Source organism: Cryptococcus neoformans, chromosome 10 (assembly GCF_000149385.1).
Source record: "Cryptococcus neoformans var. neoformans B-3501A chromosome 10, whole genome shotgun sequence".
Classification (NCBI taxonomy): domain Eukaryota; kingdom Fungi; phylum Basidiomycota; class Tremellomycetes; order Tremellales; family Cryptococcaceae; genus Cryptococcus; species Cryptococcus deneoformans.
The window spans coordinates 585,344-600,121 of NC_009186.1; the positions used below are offsets into that span (position 1 = coordinate 585,344).

A 14,778-nucleotide genomic window follows, 5' to 3' on the forward strand; every position below is an offset into this window, starting at 1 on the left:
CATCAAATAGTTTCCGATTGGATATAATAGCATCCAAAGAACCTAGTGAAAGATTATTGCTGGCGACAGTTGGTGAGTGGCCACTTCCTCGCCTCCCCGATTGCGGATCCACCCCGCCTTTTGGCTCTTCGTCAGCATTGTAGAACCATCGTTAGGAAGTCGGGTTCTGGCGGACATACAAATCCATAATGGCTATCGACCGACAAGCCACAAGCATATTGTTGTATAGCGCGCAGACGAATGCTGTGCACACCCGACGCATGTTGTGGTCGAATCGCTGACTTGGTCCTGTTCTCATAGATTGTTGGACCCCGCAACACACATAAATACAGATTTCATTTTATCCTTCCAGTCACAACGACAAGGCTCAGCAACCTACCGGAGAAAAGAGCAGTCCTCAAATATCGCAAATTACAAGTTCCTTTCATTCCCTCTCACTATCCATCCTTCAACCCTTGTCTCTTGCCCCCACTCTCACATCACAACTTCATTTCAGTGTCACAAAACACACGGAGCGTCTGAGTTTAGGTAATCCTGCCTCGCAAAATAAACTGCTCTGTTCCTTGAGGATCAGCTATTTGAGGTGCTGCAGTTAAGCGGATATATGGTTAATCCTATTTCCACTCGCAGTCTTCACCTCTATAAATCTGTAAACCCGATCACAAAAGTCACCAAGCTTTTATACCAATTTCAAACAACCGCGCACTCTCGGAACCATCTGGTCAAAATGGATCAAGACCCGTGGCATCCAGATTTACCCAACCCCACTCGATCAGAGAATGATAATGGAGGCGGTGTCTCAACGTTATTACTGGTCTTCATACCAGTACTAGTGGTCGTACTCACTGTACTGGTAGGAATGGTAGTATTTTTGATAGTTGTGTTGTATGTACGTCGGAAGAGAGGCATTAGGTGAGTATTTTCTTATGGAAAGGTGTCCAAATGGAAGTTGACGGCCGTCAGATTATTGGAAGATGGCGGGCCATTAGATTTATCAAAAGGGGACGGCGTTGTTGGGGAAGGTGGTGTAGAAGGTGTGGAATCTAGATGGTTGGAAACGGTAGACCCGGAAGTTCGGGAGGCGTATAATCGTGCCAAGGGTAAGTTGATTGTTTTAACTTTTGAGCCGAAGACTGATCAACGATGTAGACTGGCAGTCACAATACCCTCCTACGTCCATCCCCACCGACATTACTCTTTCTCAGTTCCTGTCTATTCAAGAAAAGGGCGTCTCGGCTTGGGCGTTCGAGCCAGATTATGAAGACAATCTTTCCCTTTACGTGCAATCTCGTACGGAAATTACATTCTTGGCGGATGGTCCTGGTATGCCCGCTCGCGAGGGAGGTGGTAACAATGTCATGGCAAACTTACCTCTTCCCAAGCTCAACGAAGTGTATTATTGGGAAGTCAAAATGTACGACAAGCCGGTTAACACCGAGGTCGCTATTGGTCTCGCAACCAAGCCTTATCCATCGTTCAGGTTACCTGGGTGGAACAAGTACTCTGTCGCGTATTTTGCTTCGGACGGGTTCAAGTCGCACAATTACCCGTTTACTTCAGCTTCTTATGGGCCTGCCTTGGCTGAAGGTGACGTCCTAGGGGTGGGTTACCGCCCTCGAACCGGCACTGTCTTCTTCACTCGCAACGGACGTAAGCTTGAAGATGCTTATACCGGTTTGCAACGGCTCAATCTGTTCCCGACCGTCGGTGCTAATGGGCCTTGTACATTGCATGTCAACCTTGGTCAAGCGGGTTTCGTGTTTATCGAGGCAAACGTGAAGAAGTGGGGTTTGGCGCCAATGACTGGTACGCTTGCGCCTCCACCTGCTTATGGAAGCGAGCGAGGATCCATCTTGCTTGAATCAGGTTATGGTACGCCAGGTGCTGCGGTTGCTGGAGGAGCTGGACGACCTAATAGGCACAGTGGCATGGGCGCGCTGCTAGAAGCTGCTCGGAATAGGGGCACGTCAGGTCCGGGACCGCAGACACAGAGGACAAGGAGACACAAGCATAGGGATCACCGGGTACTTCCTACTGATCCTCATGTTTCCAGCCCTCTCCGTCCAATGGGCTCAGAGGCCGATTCTTCAAGCGCCGGTGCCACTCCTTCCTCTCCCTCTCCCGCTCCTGGTTTCTCTTCCTACGTTTCACCTACCGACAGGCCCTCTTCTCAAACTCGCGTCCCTCCATTTGTCATCTCTTCATCGTCGTCCTCCGCTTCCGGTTCTGTGGATGAGGGTGATATTGTCGATGGGGAAGACGAAAGCGCCACCACGCCTCTCGACGCCGAGTTAGATCGTGAGCAATCACCTATCGAGCATAATCCACCTACACCCAATCTTCTCGACATTTCAATGCACAGCATTCGAGGTCAATACTTTCCTAGCCAGTTCACTTCTCCTCAAGACCCTCCTGTTTCTCACTCTGTCCCATCGCCAGCACCAGGTCCTTCCAGATCAAATTCCGAATTTCCGCCACCACCAGGTTACGCTCCACTCGACCCACATGTATATGCAAATGGGTTACCGGCAGACTTGCCGGAAGACATGGTTAACCAGGCTATCGCTGCGATGAGCGAAGCGTGAGTCTTCTTTGCCCTCGTAGCCGCTGCTTTTGCTGGTCTGACTTGAACTTGCAGTGAGGTCCAACAAGCACAGACTGAGGCGCTCCCACAGACACAAGGAGGGCAGTCAATTGAGGAGAGTGGTGAAAGGTCTCAGGGACAAAGAGTGCTCGGATGGATCTTTGGTCGGTCATAAGAAATTTGGGGTTTCATTTCCTTTTTTCTTCATTCATCCGGTTCTTCTCTTTAAAACAAATATTTTGCTTTTGTTGATATGTCTAATTGTTCAAGAAAGGGATTGTATTTTGCACGAGATGCAACTGTTTGTCTATCTTCTATATGCATTTTGGAGTGGCGGCTGCAGAATTGTGCACGGTAGAGTAAAAATCTTTTAACTTTTAGTTGGTAGGACAGAAGATTACTCTATATAGAAGAGGGACAAATTATTTTCGGAAAATTAAGGAGTCCGCGTAGCACAGTGGTAGTGCGCTTGACTACGATCTTGTCCTTTGTAAAAGTGACTAGGACGACATCAAGAGGTCGCGATTTCGAATATCGCCGTGGATTTTTTACATTTCACTTTTTGGGCTGAGGTTTCGTATTTGGCACAAAAAGAATGCAAGAAGCCTTGCAGATACATCCGTTGCATAGACAGGCCCCTGCCTAGATCTCTTTGTGCAGACGGACGTTGAGATGTGAATGAGCCCTGCCTACAGAACAACAACATACACTTCATTGCCGCTGTTGTTGCGAATGAATTCGTAGTCACCTCCACTCTGTTCTCTGTCTGTTTGTTTGTTCCTCCACCTTTGCGCATCATATTGTCGACTGCCGATTTCATCAGGGAATTGTACTCATTCTCATCTATTTCACTTACATATTTTCAGGAAGTATACAATGCGCACCTAGCCATGTCCTACGTGCTGTCTCCATCCACTCTATCCCCGGTTTCTCATGCCAACACTCCTGCGACTCCCAGCCTCTCTCCATCTCCCTCACCAAACACTCAGCACCTCCTGCGTCCCTCCTCTAGTGGCTTGCTAATACCTACTGACAGGACTCAAGATGTTTTAGAAACCAAATGGCTTGGTATGCTAGGAAGGTTGAGAATTGAGCGCGAGGTTATTCTGAAAGGATATGCGCTGTACAGTTTGAGAAGCTGGTGAGTTTGAAACGTCCGCTGGCGAGAACTAATGGGGCAGGTTTTTGTCAAGGACACACTTTGCGCATACCATCGTCACACATACCGGGAAGCCCAATGATCAAGTGCGTCGTGTTCACTGATACGGGATAGACCTTTGCCAACCTTTGCGTAGATATCGGCCTATTTCCTCGTGCCTTCCCCTGAACTATCAGAGAGTGAGGGCGATGAGGAGATAGCCAACGCCATTCAGTTTCTTTCGTCCGAGACAAGATCACAGCCACGTAGAGTATGCCAATCTCTATAGTCATGGACCACTCGCTCACTACCTTTATAGACCGAGCTGGGCTTTTTGTTGGTGACCAGTCCTTCCGCTTTCGGACAGGATGTGTACGTTGTCTCTGTCCGACTTTGAACATGGCTAATGAGCAGAAAGAAACCCTGTTCCAGGAGGCGATTTCAGAGTGGCAAAATCATACATTGTTGTGAACACAGGTTTACGAAGATTGGGATGCGGAGGTCGAGCCGTGCTGGGGCTGGAGCCACCCATGTACGTATTTCCGTTAGAGCGCAATCAACTGACATCACTCTAGAGCGGCTCTACGGAGAAAGTTTCACGACTTGTACCGCGTTCCTGTCCCCGTCCACTCTGGTCCGATGTTTGTTAGAAATTCCTCCCCGTCGACGTCGCCTACGCGAAGACCATCTATATCTATTTCATCTCACAGCATACATTCTACACACCCTCATGTTTCCCCGCCGTCTTCTATTCGATCACCAGTAGCAAATGGCCATGACATAAATTCGGACCCATTCACATATCTCGTCATCGAACTGGTCAAACTCATTCAAGCGGCTTTAGCACTATGGGGCATGTTCCAAGACGTAGGAGAAGATATGCATGGACGTTTGATCGGGCCTGGGATGGAAGTTGATGGATTATTCTGCGACGAGACGAAGAATGCCATCTCCAGGTGGAGAAGGGAAATGGGGATGGAGCATGAAGAAAGCTTGAAGATTGAGGTACGTACTTCTTTGCCTTCCAAAACGTGTACTGACCCAAAGTAGAAGGAGACATCTGGAGGATGTATTGACCCCAAGACGCTATCTTCACTACTGAGCTCAATCACCAGCATTCACTATCAGTTAGATGCTCTAGATGTTGAACGAGTAAGTTGCATTACAAACTACAGGACTGACGGTGTAGCTTCCAAAAGATCCCTTCTCAAGTATTGGACGTACTCTCAAAACATGGCTCAGCTACCAAGAAAACGTGAAATCGGGCACGGATTCTCCATTTTTCTCCGTTCCTTCTATCCGAGCTTTGTCTCAACATTATCTTTCTGATCGATTGCACAAGGGAGACCATCTGCGGGTACAACGTCTACTCACAGGTGTGGCCCAGACAGCTAGTCATTTGTCGGCGAATCTGAAAGGTGGCGGTGGAGAAGAGACTTCGCTTCGTTGGAGGGAACACCACCTTCGTCACCGTCTAGATGAACAAGAGCTTGAAGATCCAGGTATGGTAATGATCATCCCTGACGACGAAATTGGCAGCATTGCGCCTCCCGACGCAATAACAACCCATCTTGAAGCTTACATCAAATGCATACTAAAAAGTAAGGAGAAAGAGTGGGATGTCATGGGCGCAAGGCGTATAGCAGAGCTATGGAATGGGAGTGTTGCAGATAGCGTTGAAGGGAGAAGAAAACGGCGTGGGACGCTGACACTCGGTATGGGTAGAAGCGGGATCCGAGAAAAAGAAAGAAGTGTGCTGCGGAAAAGGACAACGAGTCGGGATGATACAATGAGAGAGGAAGAAGGAGACTTGAAGGGAACGATCAAAGAGTTTTCTGAACGTGCCGGACAGGCATTGAGGGGAGGTATGGGTATTATGTCGTGAGTCTAATGTAATTTGCAGATTTAAACGCTGATTATGGGCTAGGAGGAAAGGAACGGCCTACGAAACATCAGATTCCGAAACTGGAGGGCCTAGCCCTGGTTCTCTAAGGACGACTTTGATGAGAAAAAAGCATGGGCCTGTACCGACTGTCATCGAACCGTGAGTTTACTTGAATTCTCTCGTTACTGATATCCTGGTAGCCCTGCAGAAGATGAGGATCACCTCGAACCTTCATCTGTTTCACCATCAACATCCACCCGTCATTTTTCCGCCCAACTTGCACCATCTCCTTTCTCCATTCCCTCCAAGCCTAATTTGCTTTCCAATACCTCTCGAACTCTAAGCCGTGCTCCTAGCGCCCGTCCTCCCACTATCATTATACCTTCTGGTAACGAGTCCGACGTATGGTCTCGTGTCAGTGGCTATCCTGGCAAGAGTCCTGGGGAAGAACGTTCAGATTTGGATCTGGGGCAAAATCATGTAAAAAACAATAGGGCAGGAAATGTCGGTGGTAGAGGGATGAGTAATGCTGTATCTAGACCGGCGTCTGAAAGGGCGATAGCGTGGCGGAACAAAGGGCGATCAACTGTGATGTTGAGGAGCAGTAGTGACGGCGCAGATGTGGCTCTAGATGAGACGGGGATGGAATGGGAAGTGCAAAATCCCCATGGAACAGGAAAACGGGAGGAGGAAGCGGTCAAACCTGTGGTGAGAAGGTGAATCATGATGTAGATATGGACGAACGGAGGCTGATGGCCAGTACAGACATTCTTTCAATGATCTGGATGATTACAAGGGTGCTCGAATGCTGTCACCGTGAGTCAAGTTCCAAGACATGTTGACTTTTTGCTGATGAAAACCACCAGACAACATCTTCAGATAGATGTGGAGATGTGTTCGGTCGTCCTGGAATTACGAGAAAAGGAGCGCCAGCTTGTCCAGAAGGTCAAGGACGTCAAGGTAGGCTCTTTCCCATATACATTACAGTCTGGTAGCTGATATCGTTGGGCAGGCGCTAGAAGAAGCAGTTTACACTGCGGCCTCCCAACTTGCGCAGGCTTCGCGTGCCAGACATGCTCATCTTGAAACTCTGAAATCCCAAGCAGAGATTTTGTGCGCATCCCTTCAAGCCTTGAAAACGGAGGAAGATCCTGAAGAACAGCTACCTTACGATCGCTTCCATTACTATCTAAGTGAGGAAACGCATCGAGCGGAGTTATTGGATGATTTGGGGAGGTTGAAAGAGATGTGGGAGAATGTGAGGAAGGAGGGTGATGAAAGAAGGAGAACCGTCGAGAGGAAGGATATCAAGAAGAGCTGGTGGTTCTGGTAGTCAAGCTTAGCCCAACTGAATGTAACATATTATTGTATGGACTATGTCATCACGTGGGAACAATAGCCTAATGGAGTTGTGAATTCATACAATATCAATAATGATGTGTTAATGAGATGTGCTAATGGAATTTCTTTTTCTATGGACGGGATGTTGTTGTCCTGTATCAGTCGCTCTGCTAACAGTTGCACACTAACACACCCGATTGGAGTTGAAATGCTGCAAAGGAAAATGACAAGTGCAGCCATAGAGTTTATATGCGATGTTCGGAGGAAGGAGGTTGAGGGACATGAGGCGGATTGGAAAGGGGAGCAGTGGTGGTTTGTGTTGAAGCAGGAGGGAGGGCAGAAGGATCCACAACATCTCCCAAACCAAGGTTCGCCATGTCGTCTCGAGCCATAAGGCCTCTAATCATCGTGTTAGCCCCGAACATAGCACAACGATCCCTTTGAACCACTCACTTGTCCATCCTGCATTCAAGATATTGTTTGGAGAATAATCTGCATTTACCATTATCGTTGGCATTCTCCTTCATACATTTGAGATATGAAATCATGAAGGCTTTGCATTCGCCTGAATGCATTAAATATATCAGCAATCTGTTTTAATATGACTTTAAGGCATATTAAATTGATACTTACCGTCATGATCTAAGGGGAAGGAGCCTCGAGCAGGGGGACTAGGCTTGAAGACATCTGCAAAGCCTGGTCTTCCGAATGACATGGGGAAGGATTGGCGGTCGAGTTATTGGGCAGTTACTGCGAGTGATTGACTTGCGAATATCTCGATAGCGGTGGACCAGTACGTGCAGCGGCAGATAAATCAAGTGCGGTTCGAAATAATTTGTTGCTGAGAAACCGACGACGGACTTAGAAGAGTAGCTTGTAAAATCCGAATTGAAGAAAACCAGGCAAGCGAAGACGAATGAAATGATGATGCAGGCTGCATGTGTTCCGGCTCAATCCGAATTGTCGAGTTCCACCACGAGTAGTACACATAGACTTGCTTTCCATTTTCTCTGGTACATGCACATTGCCTTGCCCTGCAGTTCATATTCATGCATGGAAGAAGACAAATGCATACAACATTGCTCAACAGTCCTTCGCCGGCTTACATTACTAAGTTACGTAACGTTGACATGACGTAGCGCCGCTGCTGACGGCGGCCGTCGAGCTGTCCTGCTGGTGCTGCAAGTGAGCGTTCCTGTGAGTTCTGCCTGCCCATTTCCATCTCACTTCTTCTTTCTCATCTCTACGATCCAAATAATCTACGGCCCATATCCTCCAGCTCACAACAATGCAGGCCATCAAACTCGGAAAGAAATACCCCGATCTCAAGCAGGATGAAATCTTCGACCTCATCAACAAGTTCAAGTGAGTGTCATAGTCCTCCCACGCCTCTTGCGACCGTCCGACCTTGAACTTGGATTTGAATGACCTGTGGACCCCATCCAGTTCCTGTCTGCTAATGTTAATTGATTCGTAGGCAAATCGATGTGGATGACAAGGGAAGCTTGGACAAGGCCACCGTTATCTCTGCGCTCCAAGCAAACGGCGAGGCGGATTATGACTCTGTAAGTAGTCTTTTCCTTGCCATCTACAAGCCTATGCACTTTTCTTGAAGCCATTCCATAAATCATGTAGCTCATATTATGTAATTAGGCTCGAGAGACTCTCAAAAACGTCAACATCGATGCTTCTGGACGAGTCGAGCTGGAAGACTGGGTGCAATTACACTCCTTGTTGAAGGCCGCCAAAAGTCAGCCTCTGTAAGTTCTTGCTAGTAATATCATTTGTACCATGGGAAACTAACGTCAATTGAGGCTGGAGCACAACAAAGGTAATATCTCCGTTCGCGGTACAGCCGGTACAAACGCTCAGCACACTATCAACGAGGATGAAAGACGGTCTTTCACTGATCACGTCAACACTGTAAGCAATATATCTAACGTTTCATAAAGCAAAGCTAAATGCACTATGCACTAGGTCCTTGCTGCTGATAAGGACGTCGGTCACCTTCTCCCTATTCCCACCGACACTATGCAACTGTTTGACGAATGCCGAGGTAAATTTATGGGTCATCACTAATAAGATCAGACTGACGTATGTTTAGACGGCCTTATCCTCTGTAAACTCATCAATGACGCTGTTCCCGAAACTATCGATGAACGAGTCCTCAACAAGCCCACAGTCAAAGCTGGCAAGGCCCGTCCTCTTAACGCTTTCCAAATGACTGAAAATAACAACATCGTTATCACCTCTTCCAAGGGTATCGGATGCTCTGTAGTCAACATTGGTCCCCAGGACCTTATTGAGGGAAGGGAGCACTTGATTTTAGGTCTGATTTGGCAGATCATTAGAAGAGGTTTGCTCAGCAAGATTGACATCAAGATCCACCCCGAGTTGTACAGATTGTTGGAAGATGAAGAGACCTTGGAGGAGTTCTTGAGGTTACCTCCTGATCAGATCTTGTTGAGATGGTTCAATTACCATCTCAAAGCGGCTGGATGGCATAGACGGTGAGCTCTTTTGGAGAAGAAGAAGTCAAAGGCTGACGTGTCACAGAGTTGAAAACTTCACTAAAGATGTCTCTGATGGTGAAAACTACACTATCCTCCTCAATCAACTCAAGCCCGACCAGTGCTCCCGATCTCCTCTTCAGATTTCTGATCTCCATAAGCGTGCTGAAGAGGTGCTTCAAAACGCCGATCGAATTGGCTGCCGACGTTTCCTTACTCCTAACTCCCTCGTTAACGGTAACCCCAAGCTCAACTTGGCCTTTGTCGCGAACCTCTTCAACACGTGGCCCGGACTTGATCCTCTTGAGGAGACTGAGGCTCCACCACCTATCGAGGACTTTGATGCAGAAGGTGAAAGGGAAGCAAGGGTGTTCACTCTTTGGCTAAATTCTTTGGATGTCGAACCTGGAGTTTACAACTTGTTCGAAGATCTAAAAGACGGGACCGTCTTGTTGCAAGGATTCGACAAGGTCATTCCTGGTTCCGTTATCTGGCGTCGAGTTTCCAAGCCTCGAGAAGGTCAGGAGCTCTCTCGATTCAAGGCCGTCGAGAATACCAATTACTCTGTTGACCTTGCCAAGGCCAACGGCATGCACATTGTTGGTATCCAGGGTTCAGACATTGTCGATGGTACCCGTACTTTGGTCCTTGGTCTCGTGTGGCAATTGATGAGGTTGAGCATCAACCAAACCCTTGCCAGTATTTCAAAAGACGGTAAGGGTGTAACTGATCAGGACATTATCAAATGGGCCAATGAGACGGTTAAGAAGGGAGGGAAGACTTCCACTATGAGGAGCTTCAAAGACCCCAGTCTCTCCAACGCTGTTTTCTTCTTGGACCTTTTGAATGGCGTCAAGCCGGGCATTGTGGACTATTCTTTGGTCACTCAAGGCGCAGACGAGGAGGAGAAGAGGATGAACGGTAAATTTATTGAATTAACATCGAAAGATTGGATGGCTAAAGCGTTGTTGTAGCTAAATTGGCGATTTCTATCGCGCGAAAGATGGGTGCTTTGATTTTCCTTGTGCCAGAAGGTAAGTCAAGGGTCTTGTGTATTGTGTTATGTTTTTTTTATTCTGATGCCAAAATATTATTGCAGATATTGTCGACGTCCGACCTCGACTTGTGAGTATCTTCCTCCCATGCACAGATCGATGGGTAGTGCTGACAATCATTTTGATAGATCCTTACATTCGTTGGTGCCCTTTGGAGCGCCTCTTTAAACCAATAGTCAACATTATTCGCTGAAGTCTCCTGGCATGATGTACAAAGAAATAGGGGAATACGTCGATCCGCTGTGTTACGCAAGATATCGAAAATATCTTTTTTAGTAATCGTTTGTCCAAGTAAAGCAGATTGCAGTATAAGACAACACTCCATTGGTAGTACTTATGCATAATAGGTTATCAAGCATTCATGTGAATTGATTCATCATAATTGGTTGTTTAACTTCTCGAGGCCGTGTATACATGAAGCTACTTCAAGTGCTACAAATGCTGCTCTTAATATTTGCTTTTTTCTCATTGTTCTGGATTACAATAGTTCTATATTTCGCTATAGTAGATTTACTCTGAAACATGACCTAGGCGTCATAGGCTACTCGGCCTCCTACAAAGGAGTACTTGTAGTTGGACTGATACCAATTTCGGAAGCTCTTGCGTCCAGCGATTTGGGGGATAGTGGCGTAAGAACCACCAAGCTAAATTATCAACAAGCATGAGCTTCAACTTTGATTTAAAGGTGGCATAAACTTACCACAACGAAGTGCTTCCCATCAAAAAAATCGGAAGAGTAACCTGGGTAGAGCTGTGAAGTGAGGAACCCTTCATACCCATCGAAAGGCGTGTCGGTCCATTCCCACACACCGCCATTGTGTCCATGGATGACATTTCCGGCGTTGTCGATGTATGTGTTGGTAGGGCTGATGGCGTGCTCATTAGCAATGCCTTGGATGACAAAGGTAGTTGTGGATGAACTCACGGTACAGGATGCCAGTTCTTGACTCCAACGTTATTCACTGCCCCATTCACTCTTGGTCCCTCTTCACTTTCCCACAGCTTTCTCAACTCAGCCTCGGTCGGCAACCTCCCACCCTTCCATTTTGCAAAGCCGTCTAACTCAAGCTTGCTAGCCATCAAGGGCCAACTGCCACCCACATCGAAACCAACTGGGCCGTAAAATGTGCGGATCTTCCATTCAGGAGTGTCGGTCTGACTTGTGTTGACCCAAGAAGCCGGGGCTGTCTCGCATTTCAGGTTGTCTAGGGCGCCAGTGGATGAAAGGAAAGAAAGATAATCGCTGTTGCTAATGGGAAGAGAGTCGATCTTGAATGTCTTGACCTGCTGACTGACGCGAGGATGTTCATTGTCCCATCCAAACTCGTGGTCTGCCCAAGATTCGCCAGTCTGGCATTTTTCATCATCCTTTTCAGCATCATCATGGCCCATCAAGATTTCACCACCTTTTACAATGAGCACCCTATTCTCAGCCTTAGCCGCAGCCCATTGTTCCTTTAACAACTCCCATTGCGGCTCCTTTACGGTAGTGGGAGCCCTAGTGAGGGGGCTCTGAGCGAGCATATAGAGCAGTGTCTCCGCGTGCATAGCTTCATGCTCAAAGCCCATGAACAGAACTCGTCCTACCCGCCTGTTGAGCGGCATCTTGCCAGAGGCCAAATCAGAATAGATGCCCAGAAGTCGTTGACGAACGCGATCTCGGAAGTCGAGGATTTGAGTCAAATTGGGCCAATCCTCTTCAGAGGCGGGTACCTCAGAGTGGTCCTGAGAATATCGTAAGCATGAAACACATCTCTGAAAAGACGGCAGAGCGCTTACATGACATTTCGTAGGATCGTCAACGTCGGGATCAATTCCTCGCTCAAAGATGTCCTTGAAATACCCTGGCTCAGTGTGACGACCCGTGGTCATACGGGTGAGATGAATGTCAAGAAAAGTGGGGCTATTTACGATATCAGCTGACCGCTAGATACTTCATCTGGCACGCAACTCACATGTGACCAAGGTAAAAGAGACAGATATGCCTCAAATCAATGGGTTTCTGATGCAAGAGCTCTTTGGGGATCATATCAAGTGTAATGCTGCCATTTCATCAGAACGCATACCCACCTGGGACAAGATACTCACTGATCCCAAAGCTTCCAAAGGGCAATCCACTCCTCCCACTTGGGTAATCCTTTCACCTTTAGCAACTCGCCGCCATTGGCGCTGTTGAACATGTTCAATGCAGAAAGCCTGTCGCTGGCAATATCGTTGGAAGCAGGAGCGATGAATCTAACTGAAGGTCTTTCAAGAAGCCAAAGGCGGTATTCACTGTTGGGTGCTTTCCACGAATTGATGACACGCAGATCAGCTGCAGTAAAGAGGTCCATTGCCTCTTTTATAGAGTACTAAAGGGCCCAAAGCCATGCGTCAGCTTCATGTCCGCATACACACGAGTTATTCCGAATTCAGGATAAAGGATATGGGAAAAAGGGGAAGCATGGGCTGGGCAGATTTACCTTGTACGACCATTCTATGTTGAGAAGCTCACCCTCCTCGATAGTAATGTCCTGATCGTAAGTAGGAAGGTGGATAGTCTGGCGCTCCTTTGACCGGAAGTACGCCTCATGCCTCCCTGTTTTGAAGATAGAATCAGCATCGGCAATTATCGGCAAATCTTCCCATTGACTCACCAAGCTCTTCGTTATAGCGCCCTACGAACTCGGCATTTCCTTTCGCCCCCAACTCTTGTTTAACGATGTCCCATCCATGCTCTTCGAATCTCTTGGTATGTCCGGCCGGATCATTGTATGCAACTTCAACCTTCTTGCTCCCCTCTTTACCCAACGCCGGACGACCGTCCAAGCCAAGGAGGAGTGTATCGCCAGCTCGCAAAGGCAAAGACTTGAGGAATGGCGCTGCAGAAGGCCGTTCAAAGTTGCCCAAAGATGAGCCAAGGAAGATGAAGTGCAAAGGACGGTCAGCTTGAGTTGGACCAGGACCAATGCCAGGAACAGGAGCCTCTCGAGCAGCACTTCGGGGATGGCTAGTTTCCTTCGAGACAGGCATGTGCTCCTCGGAAGGCTCAGAGGAATAACTGCTTGGACTGGAGCCCCCGTGAACGATACGGGGATCATACATGGCCGGCAATGGAGAAGGTGCATCTCGAGGGGTGACCAAATGAGTGGAGAGGGGGCTCAAAGTAGGACTACCCTCTTGGTAAGTCTGATTGGCAATCGGGATCGCTTGAGGAACGGAAGAAGCCGTCGAGTTGACGAACGGCTCTTCAGCAAAGCTTTCCGACTTGTTATTGAAAGATTTGCGCATTTGGGCCAGCTTTCCATCGCGAATGAACTGCAAACCAGCTTCATAATCACCGTGTAAGCCAACACAGGCGACTTTACCGTCAAGCTTGTCGCCAATTGCCTCATGCATCTCGCCGAGAACACGATTAAGCTCAGGGTAGGAAAGGTCAAGAGGATGGTAAGTGATAGGCGGGGGAAGAGTAGATGCGTTGGAAGGAGGGTCGGGAAGAGAAGAAGTTAATGCAGTGAGAAGGTGTGCAGTCTTGCGAAGAGCACTAAAGAAGCCGACAATCAGGATATAAGATCAACGGACTCATGTATCGAAGGACTTACCCAGCACCGAGCTCAACAATATCCCAGCCTCTTTGCCAATCCCCGCCCAAACCCTCTTCTCCGTTGACTCCGTGGTTCCATTTGCCTACGGCTTCATCGCCCCAACGAGCAGGCTTCCATCTTTTTTCAGGGGGATATTCAGTGCCATGGAAAGGTCCCTTGTTGTTCTTATGTGAGCGACTGAACCCCATACATTGAGCGATCTCTTTGCCATGAACTTTAAGAAGGTTTAACTCGTCATTGAAGAGGTAATATTCGGGAGCTTCAGCGGTAATCTTGTCGTAGAGTCTGCATTCCGCTGGATCAGCGATATCTTCTCAATCGAGCACCATAGTTTAGGCTGCTCACCGAAGGCCGGTCTCATCGTAAAGCACCACAGTAGGTACACTTCTCTTGAATGACCATTCGTTGTCCTCCTCCCGAACGCCGGGGATAATAGGCACATCGGTTCCTTTCAAAGCGGATTCGATCTCTGAGCGTAAGCTCCATGGTGAGGTATCTGAGTCCGACGATCCTGACAATGTCCGCCTAGTAGGAGGTAAGGTGAAGATTGCGGAAGTCATGATTTCGGTATTGTTGTTTGCTGTAGATTCAAAAGGTCACAATCAGTATTATGAACAGAATGGGTGCACTCTTGATCGGTATGTCATACAATAAATACGGCGAGTGCTAGAAAAGAACGTG

General features: G+C 47.8%; 5 protein-coding genes and 1 non-coding gene across 6 annotated transcripts; 4 read left to right on the plus strand and 2 right to left on the minus strand.

Moving 5' to 3' along the window:
* Positions 1 to 604: 604 nt before the first annotated feature.
* CNBJ1750 (hypothetical protein) lies at positions 605 to 2,759 on the plus strand (the record flags this gene model as incomplete). The annotated part of the gene is made up of 4 exons (XM_768087.1): positions 605 to 912; positions 964 to 1,100; positions 1,150 to 2,581; positions 2,639 to 2,759. 4 exons carry the CDS (start codon positions 605 to 607, stop codon positions 2,757 to 2,759), a joined length of 1,998 nt encoding a protein of 665 aa, XP_773180.1.
* A 268-nt stretch (positions 2,760 to 3,027) lies between these two features.
* On the plus strand, positions 3,028 to 3,130 carry CNBJt060. The gene is made up of 2 exons: positions 3,028 to 3,064; positions 3,094 to 3,130. It is a non-coding gene; the product is annotated as a tRNA-Arg (tRNA).
* A 344-nt stretch (positions 3,131 to 3,474) lies between these two features.
* On the plus strand, positions 3,475 to 6,940 carry CNBJ1760 (hypothetical protein; the record flags this gene model as incomplete). The annotated part of the gene is made up of 13 exons (XM_768088.1): positions 3,475 to 3,725; positions 3,766 to 3,829; positions 3,880 to 3,993; positions 4,042 to 4,094; positions 4,141 to 4,254; positions 4,298 to 4,727; positions 4,773 to 4,874; positions 4,912 to 5,603; positions 5,650 to 5,766; positions 5,808 to 6,323; positions 6,373 to 6,423; positions 6,474 to 6,567; positions 6,620 to 6,940. The coding sequence occupies 13 exons, from the start codon at positions 3,475 to 3,477 to the stop codon at positions 6,938 to 6,940; spliced, it is 2,919 nt and encodes a 972-aa protein (XP_773181.1).
* A 253-nt stretch (positions 6,941 to 7,193) lies between these two features.
* Positions 7,194 to 7,663, minus strand: CNBJ1770 (hypothetical protein; the record flags this gene model as incomplete). The annotated part of the gene is made up of 3 exons (XM_768089.1): positions 7,194 to 7,347; positions 7,402 to 7,513; positions 7,582 to 7,663. The coding sequence occupies 3 exons, from the start codon at positions 7,661 to 7,663 to the stop codon at positions 7,194 to 7,196; spliced, it is 348 nt and encodes a 115-aa protein (XP_773182.1).
* Positions 7,664 to 8,236: 573 nt separating this feature from the next.
* Positions 8,237 to 10,689, plus strand: CNBJ1780 (hypothetical protein; the record flags this gene model as incomplete). The annotated part of the gene is made up of 10 exons (XM_768090.1): positions 8,237 to 8,313; positions 8,426 to 8,513; positions 8,602 to 8,708; positions 8,763 to 8,871; positions 8,926 to 9,004; positions 9,053 to 9,458; positions 9,505 to 10,379; positions 10,433 to 10,492; positions 10,558 to 10,583; positions 10,642 to 10,689. 10 exons carry the CDS (start codon positions 8,237 to 8,239, stop codon positions 10,687 to 10,689), a joined length of 1,875 nt encoding a protein of 624 aa, XP_773183.1.
* A 351-nt stretch (positions 10,690 to 11,040) lies between these two features.
* CNBJ1790 (hypothetical protein) lies at positions 11,041 to 14,657 on the minus strand (the record flags this gene model as incomplete). The annotated part of the gene is made up of 10 exons (XM_768091.1): positions 11,041 to 11,157; positions 11,214 to 11,379; positions 11,439 to 12,238; positions 12,293 to 12,416; positions 12,469 to 12,555; positions 12,602 to 12,864; positions 12,976 to 13,091; positions 13,150 to 14,036; positions 14,095 to 14,382; positions 14,443 to 14,657. The coding sequence occupies 10 exons, from the start codon at positions 14,655 to 14,657 to the stop codon at positions 11,041 to 11,043; spliced, it is 3,063 nt and encodes a 1,020-aa protein (XP_773184.1).
* Positions 14,658 to 14,778: the final 121 nt, after the last annotated feature.